The sequence below is a fragment of the Rutilus rutilus genome (assembly GCF_951802725.1).
Source record: "Rutilus rutilus genome assembly, chromosome: 14".
Taxonomy (NCBI): domain Eukaryota; kingdom Metazoa; phylum Chordata; class Actinopteri; order Cypriniformes; family Leuciscidae; genus Rutilus; species Rutilus rutilus.
In genome coordinates, this window is record NC_140219.1 from 2,641,287 (window position 1) to 2,659,538 (window position 18,252).

An 18,252-nucleotide genomic window follows, 5' to 3' on the forward strand; every position below is an offset into this window, starting at 1 on the left:
ATCTCACAATTCTGAGAAAAGATGTCAGAATTGCGAGATATAAACTTGCAATTATGTGTTATAAAGTCAGAATTGCGTGATATAAAGTCGCAATTGCAAGAAAAAAAAAAGTCAGAATTCTGACTTTATAAGACGCAATTGCGACTTTATTTCACGCAATTCTGACTTTATATCTCGCAATTCTGAGAAATAAAGTCAGAATTGCGAGATGTAAACTCACAATTGTGAGATTAAAAAGTCGCAATTATCTTTTAAAATGTTTTATTCTGTGGCGGAAACAAGCTCCATAGCATAGAACATTTATTTGAAATAGAAATCTTTTAACATTAACATTTTACAATCTTACTGACCCCAAACTTTTGCACGGTAGCGTACATTCTATTCTAAAGTAAAAAAAAATTAGTGTAGGGTTAAGAGATGTATAAAATTAATTTTTACAAAAGCTTAGGTGTTATGTTAGTTGTCTATCTGCTAAAAATATTGAAATCCATCCATAAATCAAACACTACAGGCACACATGAAAACAGTCTTCCTGTTACAAGACACCAGGAAACGCAAAAATGCAAGACAAAAAGTCATTCAGCTTTAGCATTAATCATTATTATTTCTGAACATAAAAAATGCGTGTACAGTCAGTCTGAGCAGAGTTTGGTAACAGACCAGGAGATGCTTTGGCAAGAAAAGCTTCTGACTACACCTGAAGCATGTCAGTTAGGTATTTGCTTTGATAAATGACACTTTTGACCTCTGAAAAGATAAATGCTAGTTTAAAACATGAGTATGAATACCTGCCAAACTCCCTGTGTTCACTTCATTCACTGCAAGGTGAGTGTACAGCTCACTCTGAGAGCATTTAAGCTTATGGCTACTTGGAGTTTAACGCCGTTCTGACTTGCAAGCACTGCTGTCGAAGCCTGGCTGTACGCACACACACACACACACACACACACACACACACACACACACACACACACACACATACACAGATAAAGAGTCTATCATGTCTCAGTGTTTCTTCTTCCTCCTCTCAGCATGTGTCCAGGTGTGTGTTTCTCCTCAGGGGTCGATGGGCTCACCGTCGAGATGCTGGGACGAGGGAGGAGGCGGAGCTAAAGAGGAGGGGGCGGAGTCACCCAAGCCATACGTGTTCTGGAGAGATCGGGACACGTAATCCCAGTATTCCCTTCGAATGGTGTCCTTCTCCTCGGCCAGGAATTTACAAAGCTAAAACACACAAACAAAATCAAGGCTCTTTATCATCGACGGAGACCGTAGAGATGCATCAGGACACTAGGGCTGACAAATAAAAAATACAAATTTTGAATATTCTTCAAAAAAAAAAAAAAAAAAAAAACTTGTTTTGACGAACAATATGTAGATGTAGTGAGTGGAAGTGGAGTGTTTCTGAATGGCAGTTCGCTGTTTTGTGTTCATGTAGTTCATTACGTTGTCGAATCGTGTTTTCTCTGGTTATTGATGCACTTACAGTTTTATGCACTATGGTAACCTAATTTTCCTTGCATGCACATTAAGGAAATACTATTTTATTTAAGAACAATTGTTTTGAAAGTTAATGCTCTTTAAAAAGTGAATGTCATTTCATTTCAATAAAACATGCAATGATTTGGTTTATATTTGCTTATTGCACTCGCTTGCGCCCTCTTGTGGGCATAGGAGACAATACAGGACTTATTTAAAGTATTGCCTTTAGAATGCAAATAGAATTAGAATTTGGCTAATATTTAAGTCAAGTCACCTTTATTTATATAGCGCTTTTTACAATACAGATTGTTTCAAAGCAGCTTTACAGAGATAACGGGAAAATAATGCAACAGCGTTTGTTGAAAATAGCATCACAGTCCAGCTTAAGTAAGCTCAGTGATGTTCAAGAAGATGTCTGATGAGATTTTAAACAGTGCGTGAACACTGTACATATTTCAACCGGTGTAAAACAACAGGGGAGTAAAGTCTAAATGCAGCGCTGACATTTCCCCATGTAACGAGCGTCTGCGTGCGAGAACCGACGGCTCCCTCTGAGTGACAGTAAAAAGCCCGTTCAGACTTTATGAAAGGAAATCTGCTGGTTATGCTCATCAATATTCTGCACTTCACAGTCTCATGGAAAGGTCAGCGGTCTGAGTTCTCAAGCTCGACCTGATGAGGAATTCTCTAGAAACATGAGCAGAATCCTTTCTAGAACCTTTCAAGAATTGTGAAGCTTCCACTATAGAACCCCTCAGAACCATTTTAGAACTATTCTGAGGGTTCCACTGTAGACAGCATCACACATATTCTATACCTATGTGATGGTTCCATAGAAGAACCCCTTATAACCATTCTAGAACTGTTGTGAGGGTTCTACTGTAGAAACCATCACAATCATTTTAGAACAGTGTGAGGTTTCCACAGTAGAAACCATTAGAACCATTTTAGAATTATTGTAAAAGTTCCACTGTAGAAGCCATCACAAATATTCTAGAACCATGTGAGGGTTCAACCATAGAACCCCTCAGAACTATTTTAGACCTATTCTGAGGGTTCCATTATAGAAACCATCACGAATATTCTGTAACACGATGAGGGTTTCACAGAGGAACCGCTCATAACCATTCTAGAAATGTTGTGAGGGTTCTGATGCCACCACAAATATTCTGGAACCGTGTGAGGTTTCCAGAGCAGAACCGTAAAAATTTCACTATAAATACATCACTATTTTATAACCATGTGTGAGGGTTCCACTATTGAACCCCTCAGAACCATTCTAGAACAGTTCCACTGTAGAAACCATCACATATATTCTAGAACCATTCAAGGTCTCACTATAGAACCCCTCAGAACCATTTTAGAACTATTCTGAGGGTTCCACTATAGAAAGCATCACACATATTCTATAACTGTATGATGGTTCCACAGTAGAACCCCTTATAACCATTCTAGAACTGTTGTGAGGGTTCTACTGTAGAAACCATCACAAACATTTTAGAACAGTGTGAGGTTTCCACAGTAGAAACCATTAGAATCATTTTAGAATTATTGTAAAAGTTCCACTGTAGAAGCCATCACAAATATTCTAGAACCATGTGAGGGTTCAAGTATAGAACCCCTCAGAACCGTTTTAGAACTATTCTGAGGGTTCCACTGTAGAAACCATCACAAATATTCTAGAACCATTCAAGGTTTCACTAGAGAACCCCTCAGAACCATTTTAGAACTATTCTGAGGGTTCCACTGTAGAAGCCATCACAAATATTCTAGAACCATGTGAGGGTTCAACTATAGAACCCCTCAGAACCATTTTAGAACTATTCTGAGGGTTCCACTATAGAAAGCATCACACATATTTTATAACTGTGATGGTTCCACAGTAGAACCCCTCAGAACCATTTAAGACCTGTTGTGAGAGTTCTACTGTAGAAACCATCACAAATATTTTAGAACAGTGTGAGGTTTCCACAGTAGAAACCATTAGAACCATTTTAGAATTATTGTAAAAGTTCCACTGTAGAAGCCATCACAAATATTCTAGAACCATGTGAGGGTTCAACTATAGAACCCCTCAGAACCGTTTTAGAACTATTCTGAGGGTTCCACTGTAGAAACCATCACAATCATTCTAGAACAGTGTGACGTTTCCACATCAGAACCCCTAAGAACTATTTTAGAACTATTGTAAAAGTTCCACTGTAGAAACCATCAAATATATTCTATAACAATTTGAGGGTTCAACTATAGAACGCCTCAGAACCATTCTAAAACTGTTCTGAGAGTTCCACTGTAGAAACCATCAGAAACATTCTAGGACCGTGTGAGGTTTCCACAGTAGAACCCCTCAGAACCAATTGTAGAACCCATTCTAAGGGTTCCACTGTAGAAACATCACAAACATTCCAGAACTATGTGAGGGTTCCACAAAAGAACCATTCTAGAACGATCTAAGGGTTACATCAAATAATCGTTTAGAACCTTTCTAGAACCATGAGACAGTGCTCTCTAGAATTAAACATTCTAGAACCGCTTGTGGGGTTACAACAAATAATCTTTCAGAACATTCTAAAACCATGTGAGAGTTCAAATTCATTAGAATCATGAAAAATCATTTCTACATCCACTACAACTGAGAACTTTATGGTAGATTCTGTTCTGATCAAATCTAGAACTGTGTGTTCCAAAATAAAATTGGGTTACACTTTATTTTAAGGTGTCTTTGTCACACTGTAATTATACATTTAAGTACTGAGTAAAATTAAGCAACTACATGTACTTTCTAAAGGGTTAGGAATAGGGTTTGGTTAAGGGGTTAGTTGCATGTAATTATGTAATGCATGTAATAACAAATAGTTATTACTATAGTAACACATGAAACAATGACATAATAAAGTGTTACCTAAAATTGGTTCTAGAATCACGTGAGAACTATGCAATTCACTGAATAAAGTGTTTTTTTTTTTTTTTTTTTCTCAGCACAGAAGAACTTCACATTTCATATCCGTGGACATTTTTCCTCCGAACGCTCCTCATATTCCTCATCTCATATGCGTGTGAGGGTGACGGAAGCTGAAAGGTTGAACCAGCTTTTAAACACATACACATGGCCTCAATTTCAAAACAGAAAATCATTTTCAACTCCATCATGATCATCATTTTGTGGCTCCGGATGAGAAACGCACAGAAAAGAAATCTCATTAACCTCAACACACACACACACACACACAACATCCGCACGCAGAGGAAAACATGAGGCCTGTCACGGAAAAATACTCAAGAGACGAATAATACGTTTTGATTTTCCCTCCTTCATGGTGCAGACAAGCTCTTTGTTGTACGGAGGCGGCCATGTAATGTTTTATATGAATTTAGTTTGATATGAAACCATGGATCAATAATTAACTAACATCTATTAAAGTTGTGTTGAGTTAATATTTAAAGACAAGTGCTTTCAGCTGAAAACAGAATTTCAGAAGTCTCTAATTACCCAAATCACTGGACGTGGATGATGTCTATTTTTCTTTTCTTTTTTTGTACGAACCGCCAAACTGTGAAATATTCAACAGATTCTATAAAATATAGATATCCGTGAGTGAACCTGAACGCTACAAGAGATGAAATATTATTACTACACCAACGGATGAAAACCACGTATTCTTAATGAAAACGTTTTACATGTAATATGAGCTAATGAAATATTTATGATGAAAAACTCGCTCCTAACTGAGTTCATCAGTTCTTAAAGTACAGTAATGTTGCACAAGGGCACGTTATGTACGTTTTGCAAAGCTCTACAACAGCAGTTTTGCATCAATTACACGCTTTGATGATTATTCAACGATTTAAAAACGATAAATATGGTGTTATTAACTGTAAGGCAGCCGTTTACGCACAAAATGGAAACTTCACAGCAAGCACGTTTACATGCTCAGTAATATCAGCATTTGGTTATATTCTGAATATGCACGCGTGATGTAAATGCATTTAATAACACAGATGGCATATGACTATACAAGAGAGTAGCAGGGAGAAAGATAGCAGTTTTGATTACTTGTCGACTGGTATATTCAAACCTATGAAGACTATATTTTATTTAATTAAAGGCTTAATAACAGGGTTTGTTGCACAGATGCTGTAAAAAGAATTTCCAGGACTTTTCAAGCACTACTTTTTTGGTTTTCAAGGACTACAATCAGAGATCGCACTTATCAAACAACGTCTTTAGTATTTTTTTTTTACTCAAATTATAGATATGAGGTATCCAAAATACAACGTTTTTAAATAATATATATTAAATACAAAATTTATGATGGCTATTATTGTTCAATACATAATATTTGTATTTTGTATCGAGAAAAGGTCTGATGGGGGTTTATCAGACGGGCTGCTGTGTTAATTTAGCACGAGAAGATTGTATTTGTTTTTAATTTTCATATATATCGTATTTAAATAAGTCAAGCACTTCTCATGTAACCTCTTTGTAAATATGGCTGTTTTCAAGGGTTTTCCAGGAGTTAAATAAAATAAAAAAAGCACCTTGTACAAACCTTGTAATAAGGATCTGAATTGTAAATGATGTTCATGTAAACATGGCCCTTGTTTGTGTGTGTGTGTGTGTGTGTGTGTGTGTGTGTGTGTGTGTGTGAAGTCCCAGCTCACCTCCAAGGCCTTGTTGAGTGTGTCTCGCAGGTCATGGCTGGAGTTGTTGGTCTCCAGAGCGTCTTCGTAGAGGTCGACCAGGAAGGCGGTGAGATATGGAGAAGTGCACGAGTCCTGAAGCTCGGTCACTTGCTCCAGAAGTCCAGGATACGAGGACAAACCACCATCCTGTAGGATCCTGAGTCACGGGACACACACATGCATCATCTATACATATCACATGACATATGTGACCCTGGACCACAAAAACAGTCACATGGGTCAACTTTTTCAAATTGAGATGTACACATCATCTGAAAGCTGAATAAATAAGCTTTCCATTGATGTATGGTTTGTTATGATAGGACAATATTTGGTCGAGATACGGCTATTGTAAATCTGGAATCTGAGGCAAAAAAATGGAAACATTGAGAAAATCTCCTTTAAAGTTGTTCATTTATGTTGGCGATTGTGCCGCATTCACTCACACAAATACATGTTTTATATATTTACGGTAGGAAATGTACAAAATATCTTCATGGATCATGATCTTTACTTAATATCCTGATGATTTTTGGCATAAAAGAAAAATCAATCATTTTGACCCGTACAATGTATTGTTGGCTATTGCCACAGATATACCCGTGCGACTCGAGACTGGTGACGTGATCCAGGGTCACACATGTCATGATCTACACATATATGTGTTGTCTCTTTGTTTTATTATTTATATACAATATGTTAATGCTTTGGCAACATTGTCATACACAGTCATGCTAATAAAGCTCATTTGAAATTGAAAATTGAAATTGAAATGAATCATGATGTTCTGAGATAAACACTAACACATCTACATAAATATGCAATGTTTAAAACTGGTATTTATTGATTTCAAAGTATGAGCAACAGCAATAGTGATGCTTGCCTTGGCAAACACTGGATCTGTTAATGATCTATGTTATGCTTTTGTTCATATATTCTTATAAGCATTCATTCAGGCTCTTCAGTGCAAACTGTGTTTATCTTCTTCTGTTACTGGTGAGCATCTGCCATCTGCTGGTGTATGCTTGAAATGTACTGAGTGTATGAACGAGAAATCAGATGTTTATGTCTCTCACCCTTTTAAGTAGTTCCAAGCGCTCTCGTTGTGAGGAGCTTTCTTTATTTGTTTCAGTGTGTACCTAGAGAGAGAGAGAGAGAGAGAGAGAGAGAGAGAGAGAGAGAGAGAGAGAGAGAGAGAGAGAGAGAGAGAGAGACACACACTTTATTAAATAATTTATAACCAATTAATAGACATACACTTTACTCAAGACATTTAGCAAACATTCATTCATCATCCTTATCAAAGCACAACATTTCTTTATAATTTCATAAATTTTCAACTGTATGGAGAAGAGAGAGGAGCACTGCATGGGTAATTGGTCATTTTTACTTGCCAGTAACAAATAATAGTCTTTAAATGTGAATTATAAAAATAATAATAAATTGTTTCCAAAGCAGGTAGAATCAAATAAACATTCACATGTTTCAGTATTTGCTTGGAGAGTAATCACTCTCGTGTTCCTCAGACGAGCAGCTTTAAGTTATTCATATGAGCAGCGACACTAATGATCCGTTTTAGATGATATAAACCTTTGTTAACGTTCATGAAAGGCATTATAAAGCGTTAACGACAGTATATAGTAATAGATTTCCTTTTGAAACAAGGACAAAATAAGTTTGAACTTCTCATTATTGTAATTTTGTATTGTAAGTTATTGAATAAATCACTCTTCAATCTGCGTAAAGCAAAACTTCGAAAGTCTAAGATTACAAAAATACAAATATATTATAAACACAATAAAAACCAAACAAACAAAAACAGCAAGTCATATTATACAAGATTTTTTAAATTAACTTATGATAAAAAAATACAAAACCCTTTTCAGGCATAATCTTACTAAATACATTTTAAGTGAGGCGCCTTCATAAAAGCGTATTCTACTTGTATTAAGTCCAGGACAATCTAATAAAATATGTTTAACTGATAGGGGAATCTTACAAAACATGCATAAAGTTGGGTCTTCACTTTTATCGAAAGTCTAAGAAAAACGTGAATCAAAACAAAAATTAGTTGTGACCATTGGTAGTTTTACACTATTTTTTTAAGATATCAGACAAGCAGCTTTAAGGCGAGCGGCGCATAAACCGTTTTATGATATACATTTTTGCACGGTAAAACCAGGAAAATGCTAGTGCTGCAAACCTGACATCCAATCAAAACTCCTCATCTTTTACGGTTAAAACTGACTGCATCCACACAAGCGTATGATGACAGTGTGTAGAGTTGCTGCCTTAGCAAATCACGCTACATTACTGCCGTTCTCGACAATGTACCTTTGTACAAGTTAGGTTTTAGCACTTTAGCATTAAGAACAACTATAGACACAGGCTGGGCATAGAGATCGATTTAAGTTTTAAACTCCCTTCAGAAACATGAAACCGTGTGAGTTCTTGTTTTTAATGTCGATAATACGAGCAAGAACGACCGATTATCCACACGATTCCAGATGTGACATTGATTTACACAACAGTTCAACAAACAAAAAAGGTAACATTAACTGATGTACATTTTAAACAGTATTGTTTGCTCACAATTGTTTGCTTAATGAAAGCCACAGCAGAACTTTAGTGCATCTCCAAGCAACATACATTTAGTGAAGAGTCAATGGCTACGTTTACATGCAACCTAATAATCCGTTAGTAATGGGACTGACGGCTCAGTCGGACTGAAAAGCCTTCAAACACTTTAATCGATCCGAATGAGATTTCGATCGGATTGAAAGGGGTGGTTTGGTTTATTCTTTTTCTAATCCGATCGAGAGAACATGTAAACACTTGATCGGATTGAAAACAGAAACTGAAAGGATTGCGCATGCTCTATGACGGAGAAATAGCGTAATGACGTCTGACGCGCTGAACGAGCTGTTCTTCTGTTGAATAAAGTGTCATATTTATGAGTTTCCCGTCATTCTATAATCCTCATTTCCCAGTGAAGTGGAGCAGGACAACGTCCCACCAGTCCTGGTTTCAGACTCTAATCCACACATGACTGGTTTGGGCCATTTTTACTGCGTGATCAATATAAGCAGCGGCACAACGGTTCATATGCTCATTTACACCAAATTATGACCAGAAATGGATAAGTATTAAGTCTGCTGATTAAAACAAATAAAGAACCAATGTAAGAGAATAGTTAGTATGTGTAAACAGCAGGAAACTAACTCTGTATATTCAAAGCTTTGAAGCTTGTGACGTATAAACGCGCACATCAACCCGATCACGTGTTTAGCGTTCATGTAAACACTACATTCAGATTCATCAATCGGAGTGAATTCAGTCCGGTTGAAACAAAAGTTGTGCTTGTAAACGTAGCCAATGATTCAATGACTCATTCATAAATACAGTCAGCCACTTGATTCGTTACTGAATGAATGACTCGATGACTCGCTCCAGGGATGGAAATTAACTTTTTTGTCCACCGGCCACTGTGGCTGGTGGATTTCAAAATCTACCAGCCACTCAATGTTTTTACCAGCCACTTTCTTGTTTTTAACCGACAATGTGTAACTGCATGTGAAAATTAATACTACAAGATCTACAATACTTAAGCAGTTTATTTAAACTCAAGTCTCAATGAAATAGACATTTTCTCTTTCTCTCTTATATATATTTCTCTTTTTTACCTGGATGTGGCATTTGAATGATTCGTGGTCTTTTATGGCTTCCAGTTTTAGGTTTTTAGTCCCAACAATGAAACTAGGGCTGGGCGATATGGACCAAAAGTCATATCCCGATTATTTAGGCTGAATATCGATATACGATAGGCTAGGCTATATATCACAATATTTTTTCCGCAAAGTGAGAGCAAATGTTCAGTCAAAATCAAAGCCAAATATGACATGTCACAAGTAGTTTTATTGAAACCGGCTATTTCCACACACACAAGTACTGTCCCCCTTTACTTAACATAAATTGTAAGAATATGACTAGTACTAATAAATAAACATTAGGCCTATGCTAAAGCTATTAAATAGCAGTCCCAAACTAGTTTTTGTTAATACAATGTTGGTATGAGCCACTAGAGTCATTTAAAAATATAAAAAATAACACAAAGAAAAATAAAGTGGCATTTTGGGGTTAATATGGAAACGACAGTTACCATGGTGAATACACAATATTAACAATAACTGTTAATGAACCATGGAAACTACTCCTGATGAATAGAATGAAAATCATCCCTGCATTACTTTTATTTTGTGTAATTTACAACGTAACGGCGTTGCATGCTCGTAGTTTATTTTGCACTTTATACAGTGAGGCGATGTAGCGCGCGCCGCCACATGCGCGTGCAATTGAAGAGTGTTCACTATGAGAACAGGATAACGGCTGACGTGACAGGACAAGAAAGTCCGTTTTTCTGAGGTGAAAGACTTTATTTCAGCGTACACTTATGTCCTCTAAAAGTGTCCGCCGTCTGTGTGAAACAGTATATTTTTATTTACCCGCCACGGTGGCCGGTAGGTGAAGCGAGTTTACCCGCCACAACACAAAATCACCCGCATTTGGCTGGTGGCGGGTGCTAATTTCCATCCCTGACTCGCTCATTAAGACAGTGACCCGCCGCCACCTACAGTTGGCTTTAGTTTCATATTTAAAAGTATCATTTCATCATTTAATATTTCTCTATTGAACATTTTTTATTTAAAACATTATTTATGCCATTGTAATTGCATTCATGCCACATGTGAACAGCATTAAACTGTGTGTGTACAACATACTGATTTCATTTGATTGAAATGATTGATTTAATTTAATCTATTGCTTTATTTATCGTATTAATAATTAAATTAATGGAATTTTGACCCAAAACATGACACATACATTTAATAGGGTTAGAAAAACTCAATAATAACGCTATCATACATATTTAATGACAATGTTTCTACTTGTTTGTTTGATGGTTGTCATAAAAAAATGATGGATTTATTCAAACATACATTAAATATCTTCCAACATACCTTCTGATGTTCACTCATGTTTATTTTGTGCTGTAACTAGTAGTAAAGCGGAAGAGATGATCGGTTCACGTGCCGCTTTGCTTGATCTGAGGCACATTAAAGAGCCACAAAACGCTATTTATTGTTTGAATTTCGTAAAACAACCGAGCTAAGAAGTAACAAAAGCACATTTTAAAGCTTTAAACATTTAAAACTGTGATTTATTGGATGGAAGCGCTACAAAATTGTTCATTGATCAACTGAAAACAGCTTAGACTGAAAGACTGATTCTTAGGGATTTAAGAAACTATATCGGTTGTTAAAAAAAACAAGAATCGATTAAAATAGAGAAATCAATATTTTTAACCCAGCCCTAGTGTGTATTGAAGAAATATACAGATTTCCTTTTGAACTAAGGACAAAATCAGTTTAAACATTTCATTATTGCAATTTTTTCAGATGCATCTCAAGTTGGTGAATAATCACTCAAAACTTTGAAAGCCTGAGAACCAAAACAAAAATGAATTGTGATCATTGGTATTTTTGCGCAAGAATGTTATCTTTGAGCAGAAAGGTTCTTGGTTTTGTCAGCGATTAAGACTCACTGCACTTCTCTGTCGAGGACGGCAGGGTCGGAGTATCCGCTGGTGTGACTGATGACGAAGTGTCTCTGATTCCAGGCCGAGTTATTCCTCACGTCCTCCTCTAACAGTTCCTCCACATACTCCAGCTCTCCATCCCAGAGCTTATACTCCTGTGACACACACACTCAGACCATGAACATGTGCATAGTGTTGTCAAAAGCACAGAGACCAGGGGCCGGTTTCACAAAGCTATTTTAGACCGGTCTATAGTGTTAGACAAGTCTAAAATTCACTCATAGACTAGGCTAATGCAAGTTAGACTGTTTCACAAAAATAAAGACTGACTTAATTTAGACCAAAAACATTAGACCCCTCTTACCCCCAGGCTAACTCAGGTCTAAGACTCTGTTACCTTGGCAACCAGCAGTAACAATCAGTTACATTACAAACAGCCAAAAGAAAAGGGAAAATGGCTCATAATTGAAACATTTCTTCTTGTTTCTACATTCTCTGCTAAATTTCCAAAGTAAATTGTCCTTGTAACTGTTATACTCCTCCAACAAACACATATTCTCCGCTGGGGTAAACGGCACTGAGCGGTTGAATGCGCTTACTCGATCCGCCATGTTTTTTGTTTTGCAAAGTGTCTTAATTTACCCAGAATGCATTGCAGTGTAGTCCTACTTAAGATAGTCAGAGTCTTCAGTGCTTTGTCAATGTCTATCTGAAGTCTGACTATCTACTATATCTAAGCCATAGTCAAAGTCTATCTTTGTGAAACCGGCCCCAAGTCGGTACTGACATTTTTGAAAAATGTGGTGCTTTGAGCTGTTGAGCGGAACCATAAACACCTCTGATTGGCCACTGTGTTCACAAGCTCATTGGATATGTCTGTGATTGGCTACAATGATCGACGCACGGGAGCGTTTGAAAGTGTTTTGAAAGCACAAGCAGGACCGATCCGCTGATAGACGTCTGCTTTCAAACGCTCCCGTGTGCAAGCACTCGCTGAAGAGTGTCAGTAGCCGCGTTTCCATCACCCTTCAATTTGCGCAAATTGAAATTTGCGAATTGAAAATACGCCCAATGGAAACACGTCAATTTCGCACAAACTCCCATTTATCGCAAAAAAGTTTTTCCGCTCGCATGAGGAGGTTTTTCAGGCAATTCGAAAAAGAAATATTTCGCTAAACTGCAATGGAAACAGTTCTTGCGCATTTACAGGTCAGCTGATATAGATGAGGCGGTGTGTTTGGACAGAATACGAGACAGAGCTCTTTATTAAATTCATAAAAGACAGAATTACAGGAATAATGGATTCTAAACCTCAAATAAATGCCACAATCACGACCTCGAAGCAGAAATGAGGGAGAAACACCCAGAAACACCTCATATGTGCCGCTCACAAGTATAATAAGGGTCGTTCCTCACCATTAATGCTTGGATAACACGCCTACGTGTCCTTCCATTAATAATAATGGCTAGTGCAGTGGCTGAGATATAGTACATAAACCCACCAACGTCCGTTGCCATGGTTTTTGGAATGATTTTACTTATCACGAGGGGAAAACATGTAGTTTTAGTCGCATAACATCGGTTAATGGAAATGCCGTCATTTCGCAATAGTTTTTTGACGACATTTAGAAAAAATTAAAAAATAATTCACAAAAGTTTTGCGCAAATCTGTAATGGAAACGCACCTATTGATGTATATTTACAATATGTTTTTGAAGCGCTGATGAGTGTAGCCAATCACAGACATACTTGAGCTTGTGAACACAATGGCCAATCAGAGGTGTTTATGATTCCGCTCAACAGCGCTCAAAGTAGGGCTGCACGATATTGGGAAAAAATGACATTGCGATATTACATTTTTCTGCGATATATATTGAAACAATTTCACCAGATTAAAGTGAAGCGGTTCAAAGGAGTCGTTACTTCGCCAGTCGGACGTGTCATTACTGGACGTGTAGGCTTCGGCACACGTTGTGTGATTATCTCGGCAGTTTAGGACTTGTGTCAACACAGAAAACATTTAAAATTTTTTACATTTTAATATCGACTTGGTACCGAAGTCGGTGCTTTTGACAACACAACATGCATGCAGATCAGCGAACAGTTTACACGCCACGCGAGGCTGTGAATCTGTACCTGGATGACCCACTGTCTGTGCTGCCACGCGTGGTAGTTCTTCGCATCTTGACTGAGAATTTCTGCTACAAACTGCAGCTCATCCGACGTGTCGTTCAGCCACTCCACCACCATCCGCCTGTGATGCCTGCACAAATTGTTTAATAAATAATAACAATTTCACTCTGTTGCAGCTCCTCTCTTCCCAGTCTGTCAGTAACGCTCTGTTTACTTCCTGTCTCTATGAAGCTCCTCCCTCTGAAAAGCACACTGTGCTCTGATTGGCCGGCTGGAGCAGTGTGTTGTGATTGGTCGAGCGCTTTGAGTGTGTTTGGGAAATGTCCCGCCCCTTACCTTAACCGCCAGTTTAACACACTACTAACTAACTCAACCAGGCCCCGCCCCTTTATTCTGCGCATTAATTATTATAATGAGGAATATTGTGACGTGTTCGTTCCCGGAAGAAACTCAAGACTACAATGGAGGCGTTTCAGGAGTTCAGAAACACTGACACTGATATAGAGAAGAACTGTGTGACTTTGCAGAGCTTTTTCATGATGTAACTGCAACATTACACACTGAAGAAAGATGAAGATCTGTAAAAAACAAAAACTACTGGCTGAGGTGGACTTACCAAACCTGGTAGTTCTTGGGCTGATCTTCTATGATGGCCGTTATATACCTCATCTCCTCTCTCAGGTCTTTATCTAGAGCCTGCAGTAAAACTCTTCTGTAGTGCCTACACACACATCAACACACAGTTTAACGCACGACTCAAGCGTCTTGAACTTGCTTTGTAGCTTTTTGCAGCTTGCTGATGTTGCTGATGCACACTGGGAAATGTGTTATAGGAAATAGTGTGTGTGTTATATACAGAAATAAACACTTTTACTGATTAAAAGAGAGTTAAAAGATTCTATTCCAAATAAATGCTGTTTGTTTGAACTTTCTATTCATCAAAGAATCCTGAAAAATTAAATGTATGACAATTATGAAGCAGCACAACTTTTTTTCAACTTTGATAATAATCATAAATGTTTCTTGAGCATCAAATCATCATATTAGAGTGATTTCTGAAGGATCATGTGACACTGAAGACTGGAGTAATGATGCTGAAAATTCAGCTTTGATCACAGGAATAAATTACACTTTACTATATATTCACATAGAAAACAGATGATTTACATTATTATAATATTTCAGAATTTTGACTGTATTTTTGATCAAATAAATGAGCAGAAGAGACCTTTTTGAATGGTATTGCATCAGGTTTGCCATATTAAAAGAGCACTGGGCTGTAACGTATTTCACATTTATATGTTAATTTAAACATCAGTCGTCTCACCACACGGTGTAGTTGGCGGCGTTGAGCTCGATGGCTTCAGCGGTCAGTGCAAACGCTCGGTCACTCTTCTCGTCGTTCTTCAGGAGCGCTCTGAACATGTCAAACACGTCTGTGACTGCAGATGACAAGACAAACCTTTAACATTTCATGTGCCTTAAAGTCCTGCTGTGGTGAAAGTCCAGCTTTTAATGTTGTTTATGTGTCTATGTGGTGTTTTTAATATGCTTTAAGACAAAGCATGTGTAAGTTCATAAGTCGACACCATTGCTGAGTATTTCCTCCTTAAAACTGCAGTGAACCAAAGACAGTCTCAAACACACGCTTTGAAATCGCTGGTGTTTCTGACGTCACAAACTACCTTGTAACCAATCAGATCAACGTGTGATCGTCAACCAGTGGATCTCTGAGCTGAGTGAGTGAGCGGAGGCGGGGCTCATTTGCATATTCATACAACCGCGCATACTAAATGAGGCGAGGGTGTCGAGTTACATTCAAGATATTTTAAGGCATGAAGAATTTTTTTTCAAGGAAAAAACTTTTAAATATGTCATTTTAATGATCAAAGATGAGTTTTAAGGGATACAGTGATTGACTTTACAGAGGGACTTTAACTAAACCAACAACTAACAGCATACAGTGAGCTAGTCATCACAAAATAAACCCTGACAGCATGATCGGGACTTGAATTGGACTTAAATAATTTATTTTGTGATAATTACAGCTCACATTGTCACATTAATTGCATGGCTACTTAAATAAATAAATGGAAATGAAAAATAACAATGGACATAAATTGGGATTGTTCAATAATGCGAGAAGAAAACGAGTGCGGAGTGATACGAGAGATATGAAACAAACGAGACAGTGATAATGTGTGATACTAAAATAAAATTAAAAAAGAGCAAATGTCATTGAATGAAAAGGCACTTACATTTCTCTGAATAGGCAATCTTCACCACAGGGTTTGGGCCATCATCCTGAGGAACCGGTTCTAGATCGGCCCACTCTTTTCTGTCCCTAAAACAACAAAACAAGCACATTAAATGACAGTTCACACACTTGCTAGTTAAAGAGCCCAGTCATTTCACTTTATCAAGACTTCATCATCTAGTTTAAATTAATAAAGCCAAAGAAGTGATTCTGTTAATAATATGACATTTTGAATCAGCAGCCATCAGTAATAATATCAATGAAATAAATGATATCATTGTTCTCATGTAGATTAAAGTCGCCTTATAATCCAAATTGATTATGGAATATTGCAGTGTTTATTTTAAATGATTTATTGGTACACATTATTATTCTTTTAATAATCTTGAATGAGAATAAGTTCCTCTCGTAGCATCTCTTCTCTGGTGATGTGGGCGGGGCAACCTGTCACTCACATGAGATCAGCCAATAGCAAACCACAACCAGCCAATCAATTCCACACAGACAAAATCAAGCCCCGCCCACATTTGTTCTTGTTCCAGAAGCGTTTCACTCACAATAGAGACGAGCACAACTTATGTTTCATGTCACTTCAAGGCTATTTTAGTCCTACCTATTTATTTTGATTAAGTTCATATAAAATAATATCATAATCCTCTTCAGCAAGTTTTATTCAGAATCAGGCAGAAATAAAGAGAAGTGACAGAGAACATCGGAAAACAGCTATAGGGGTCAGAGTGTCAATATAATAAATGAATCAATAAAGAAAACGGTTCATTTGAATCACTTCATTCTCACAAACTTGTATTCAGTTCATTTGAATCCCTCAGAAAATGGGTAAAGTGACAGAGCACATCAAACTTCTTGAGGCTCAATTTTAAGGAACATCTTGTGTGACTCACTCACAATCAATTAAACTAACCTCAGAAAACACTTACTGCTATAAATCAGGATTAAACCCAGTCCTGATCTGGATTAAACAGACTCATCCAGCCGAGGATTACAACTACAGGGACTCTTTTCAGATCATGTGAATCTCTCAGAAAATGAGAAATGAACGCGGCCATAATGAGAGTTATTTTAGTGGCTTAGGATATATCAAACTTGCTCACGAGATTTGCTAAAACTTTAACTCAGATCTTTTTAAAAAGCGCTCCTGATTCAGTTCAAGTGAAAAACTCATCTAACTAATACAGCTCTCTGTACACTGATGTGCATTGATTGTATGTAACGAACCGTGTCATCTAAAAGCTGACGTCCAAAACAATACAGAGGAGAATGAGTACATTAAACATCTGTAATTGAAGTGATTAGCCGCACACTCCCATGCTAGGCTAGCCGCTAAGCTCACCTGTAGAAGATATAACCTCCTTTAACAGGCTCCTCGTACTCCATCTCTGCCTCGTCCACGATGTTCTCCTCTTCCACTCCGTCCTCCTCCAAACTCTCCGCCACGGAGTTGGACATTTCTTCAACAGAAGACATTGCAGAAAACTGCACCTTGCTAATGCTAACTGTGCAGACTGAGGGCTATGGGAGATGACAGACGCGTGAAGGCAGAGCCACGCCAGATCGAGACGCTTTCAAAATAAAAGCCCGAGTGAGAACGCTTTCAAAATAAAAGCATGAGCCAGAACGCTTTCAAAATAAAAGCCCGAGTGAGAACGCTTTCAAAATAAAAGACTGATAAAGACTTTCAAAATAAAAGCTTGATGAAGACGCTTTCAAAATTAAAGCCTGAGTGAGAGCGCTTTCAAAATAAAAGCTTGATGAAGATGCTTTCAAAATAAAAGCCTGAGTGAGAGCGCTTTCAAAATAAAAGCCTGACAAAGACTTTCACATCTGGCCCATTTCCGTCACATAGGACACAAATCACAAATCACAAAGACATTAAAAAGTCATCATTATGACACATTAAGTCATATTTATAAGATGAAGTCAAAGCTATAACTTTTTATCTAATAATTGTGACAGTCAAAATTACGACTTGGAGTGTCATAATTTCACCTTTTTATGTCATAAATTTGACTTTTCAATGTCATTTTTCTCTTAGCATGACAAAATTCATACGTTTTATCTAACCACTTCGACTTTTTGTCTT

The 18,252-nt window shown here is 37.4% G+C and overlaps 1 protein-coding gene across 1 annotated transcript; it reads right to left on the reverse strand.

Annotated features, from left to right (window-relative positions):
* Positions 1-584: 584 nt before the first annotated feature.
* On the reverse strand, positions 585-17,749 carry fnta (farnesyltransferase, CAAX box, subunit alpha). Its single transcript, XM_084429850.1, has 9 exons — positions 17,503-17,749; positions 16,153-16,238; positions 15,222-15,336; positions 14,511-14,615; positions 13,898-14,024; positions 11,768-11,916; positions 7,242-7,304; positions 6,145-6,322; positions 585-1,224 (listed from the first exon to the last, which is right to left on the reverse strand). The coding sequence occupies exons 1-9, from the start codon at positions 17,634-17,636 to the stop codon at positions 1,057-1,059; spliced, it is 1,125 nt and encodes a 374-aa protein (XP_084285976.1). The 5' UTR covers positions 17,637-17,749; the 3' UTR covers positions 585-1,056.
* Positions 17,750-18,252: the final 503 nt, after the last annotated feature.

Coding starts and splice junctions, on each gene's coding strand:
- fnta (XM_084429850.1), bottom strand. CDS start 17,636: ATGTCTTCTGTTGAAGAAATGTCCAACTCCGTGGCGGAGAGTTTGGAG. Junction 7,305..11,767: donor GTCCTCGACAGAGAAGTGCA/GTGAGTCTTAAT, acceptor CTCTCTCTCTAG/GTACACACTGAAACAAATAA. Junction 6,323..7,241: donor GCTTGGAACTACTTAAAAGG/GTGAGAGACATA, acceptor CCCGTGACTCAG/GATCCTACAGGATGGTGGTT.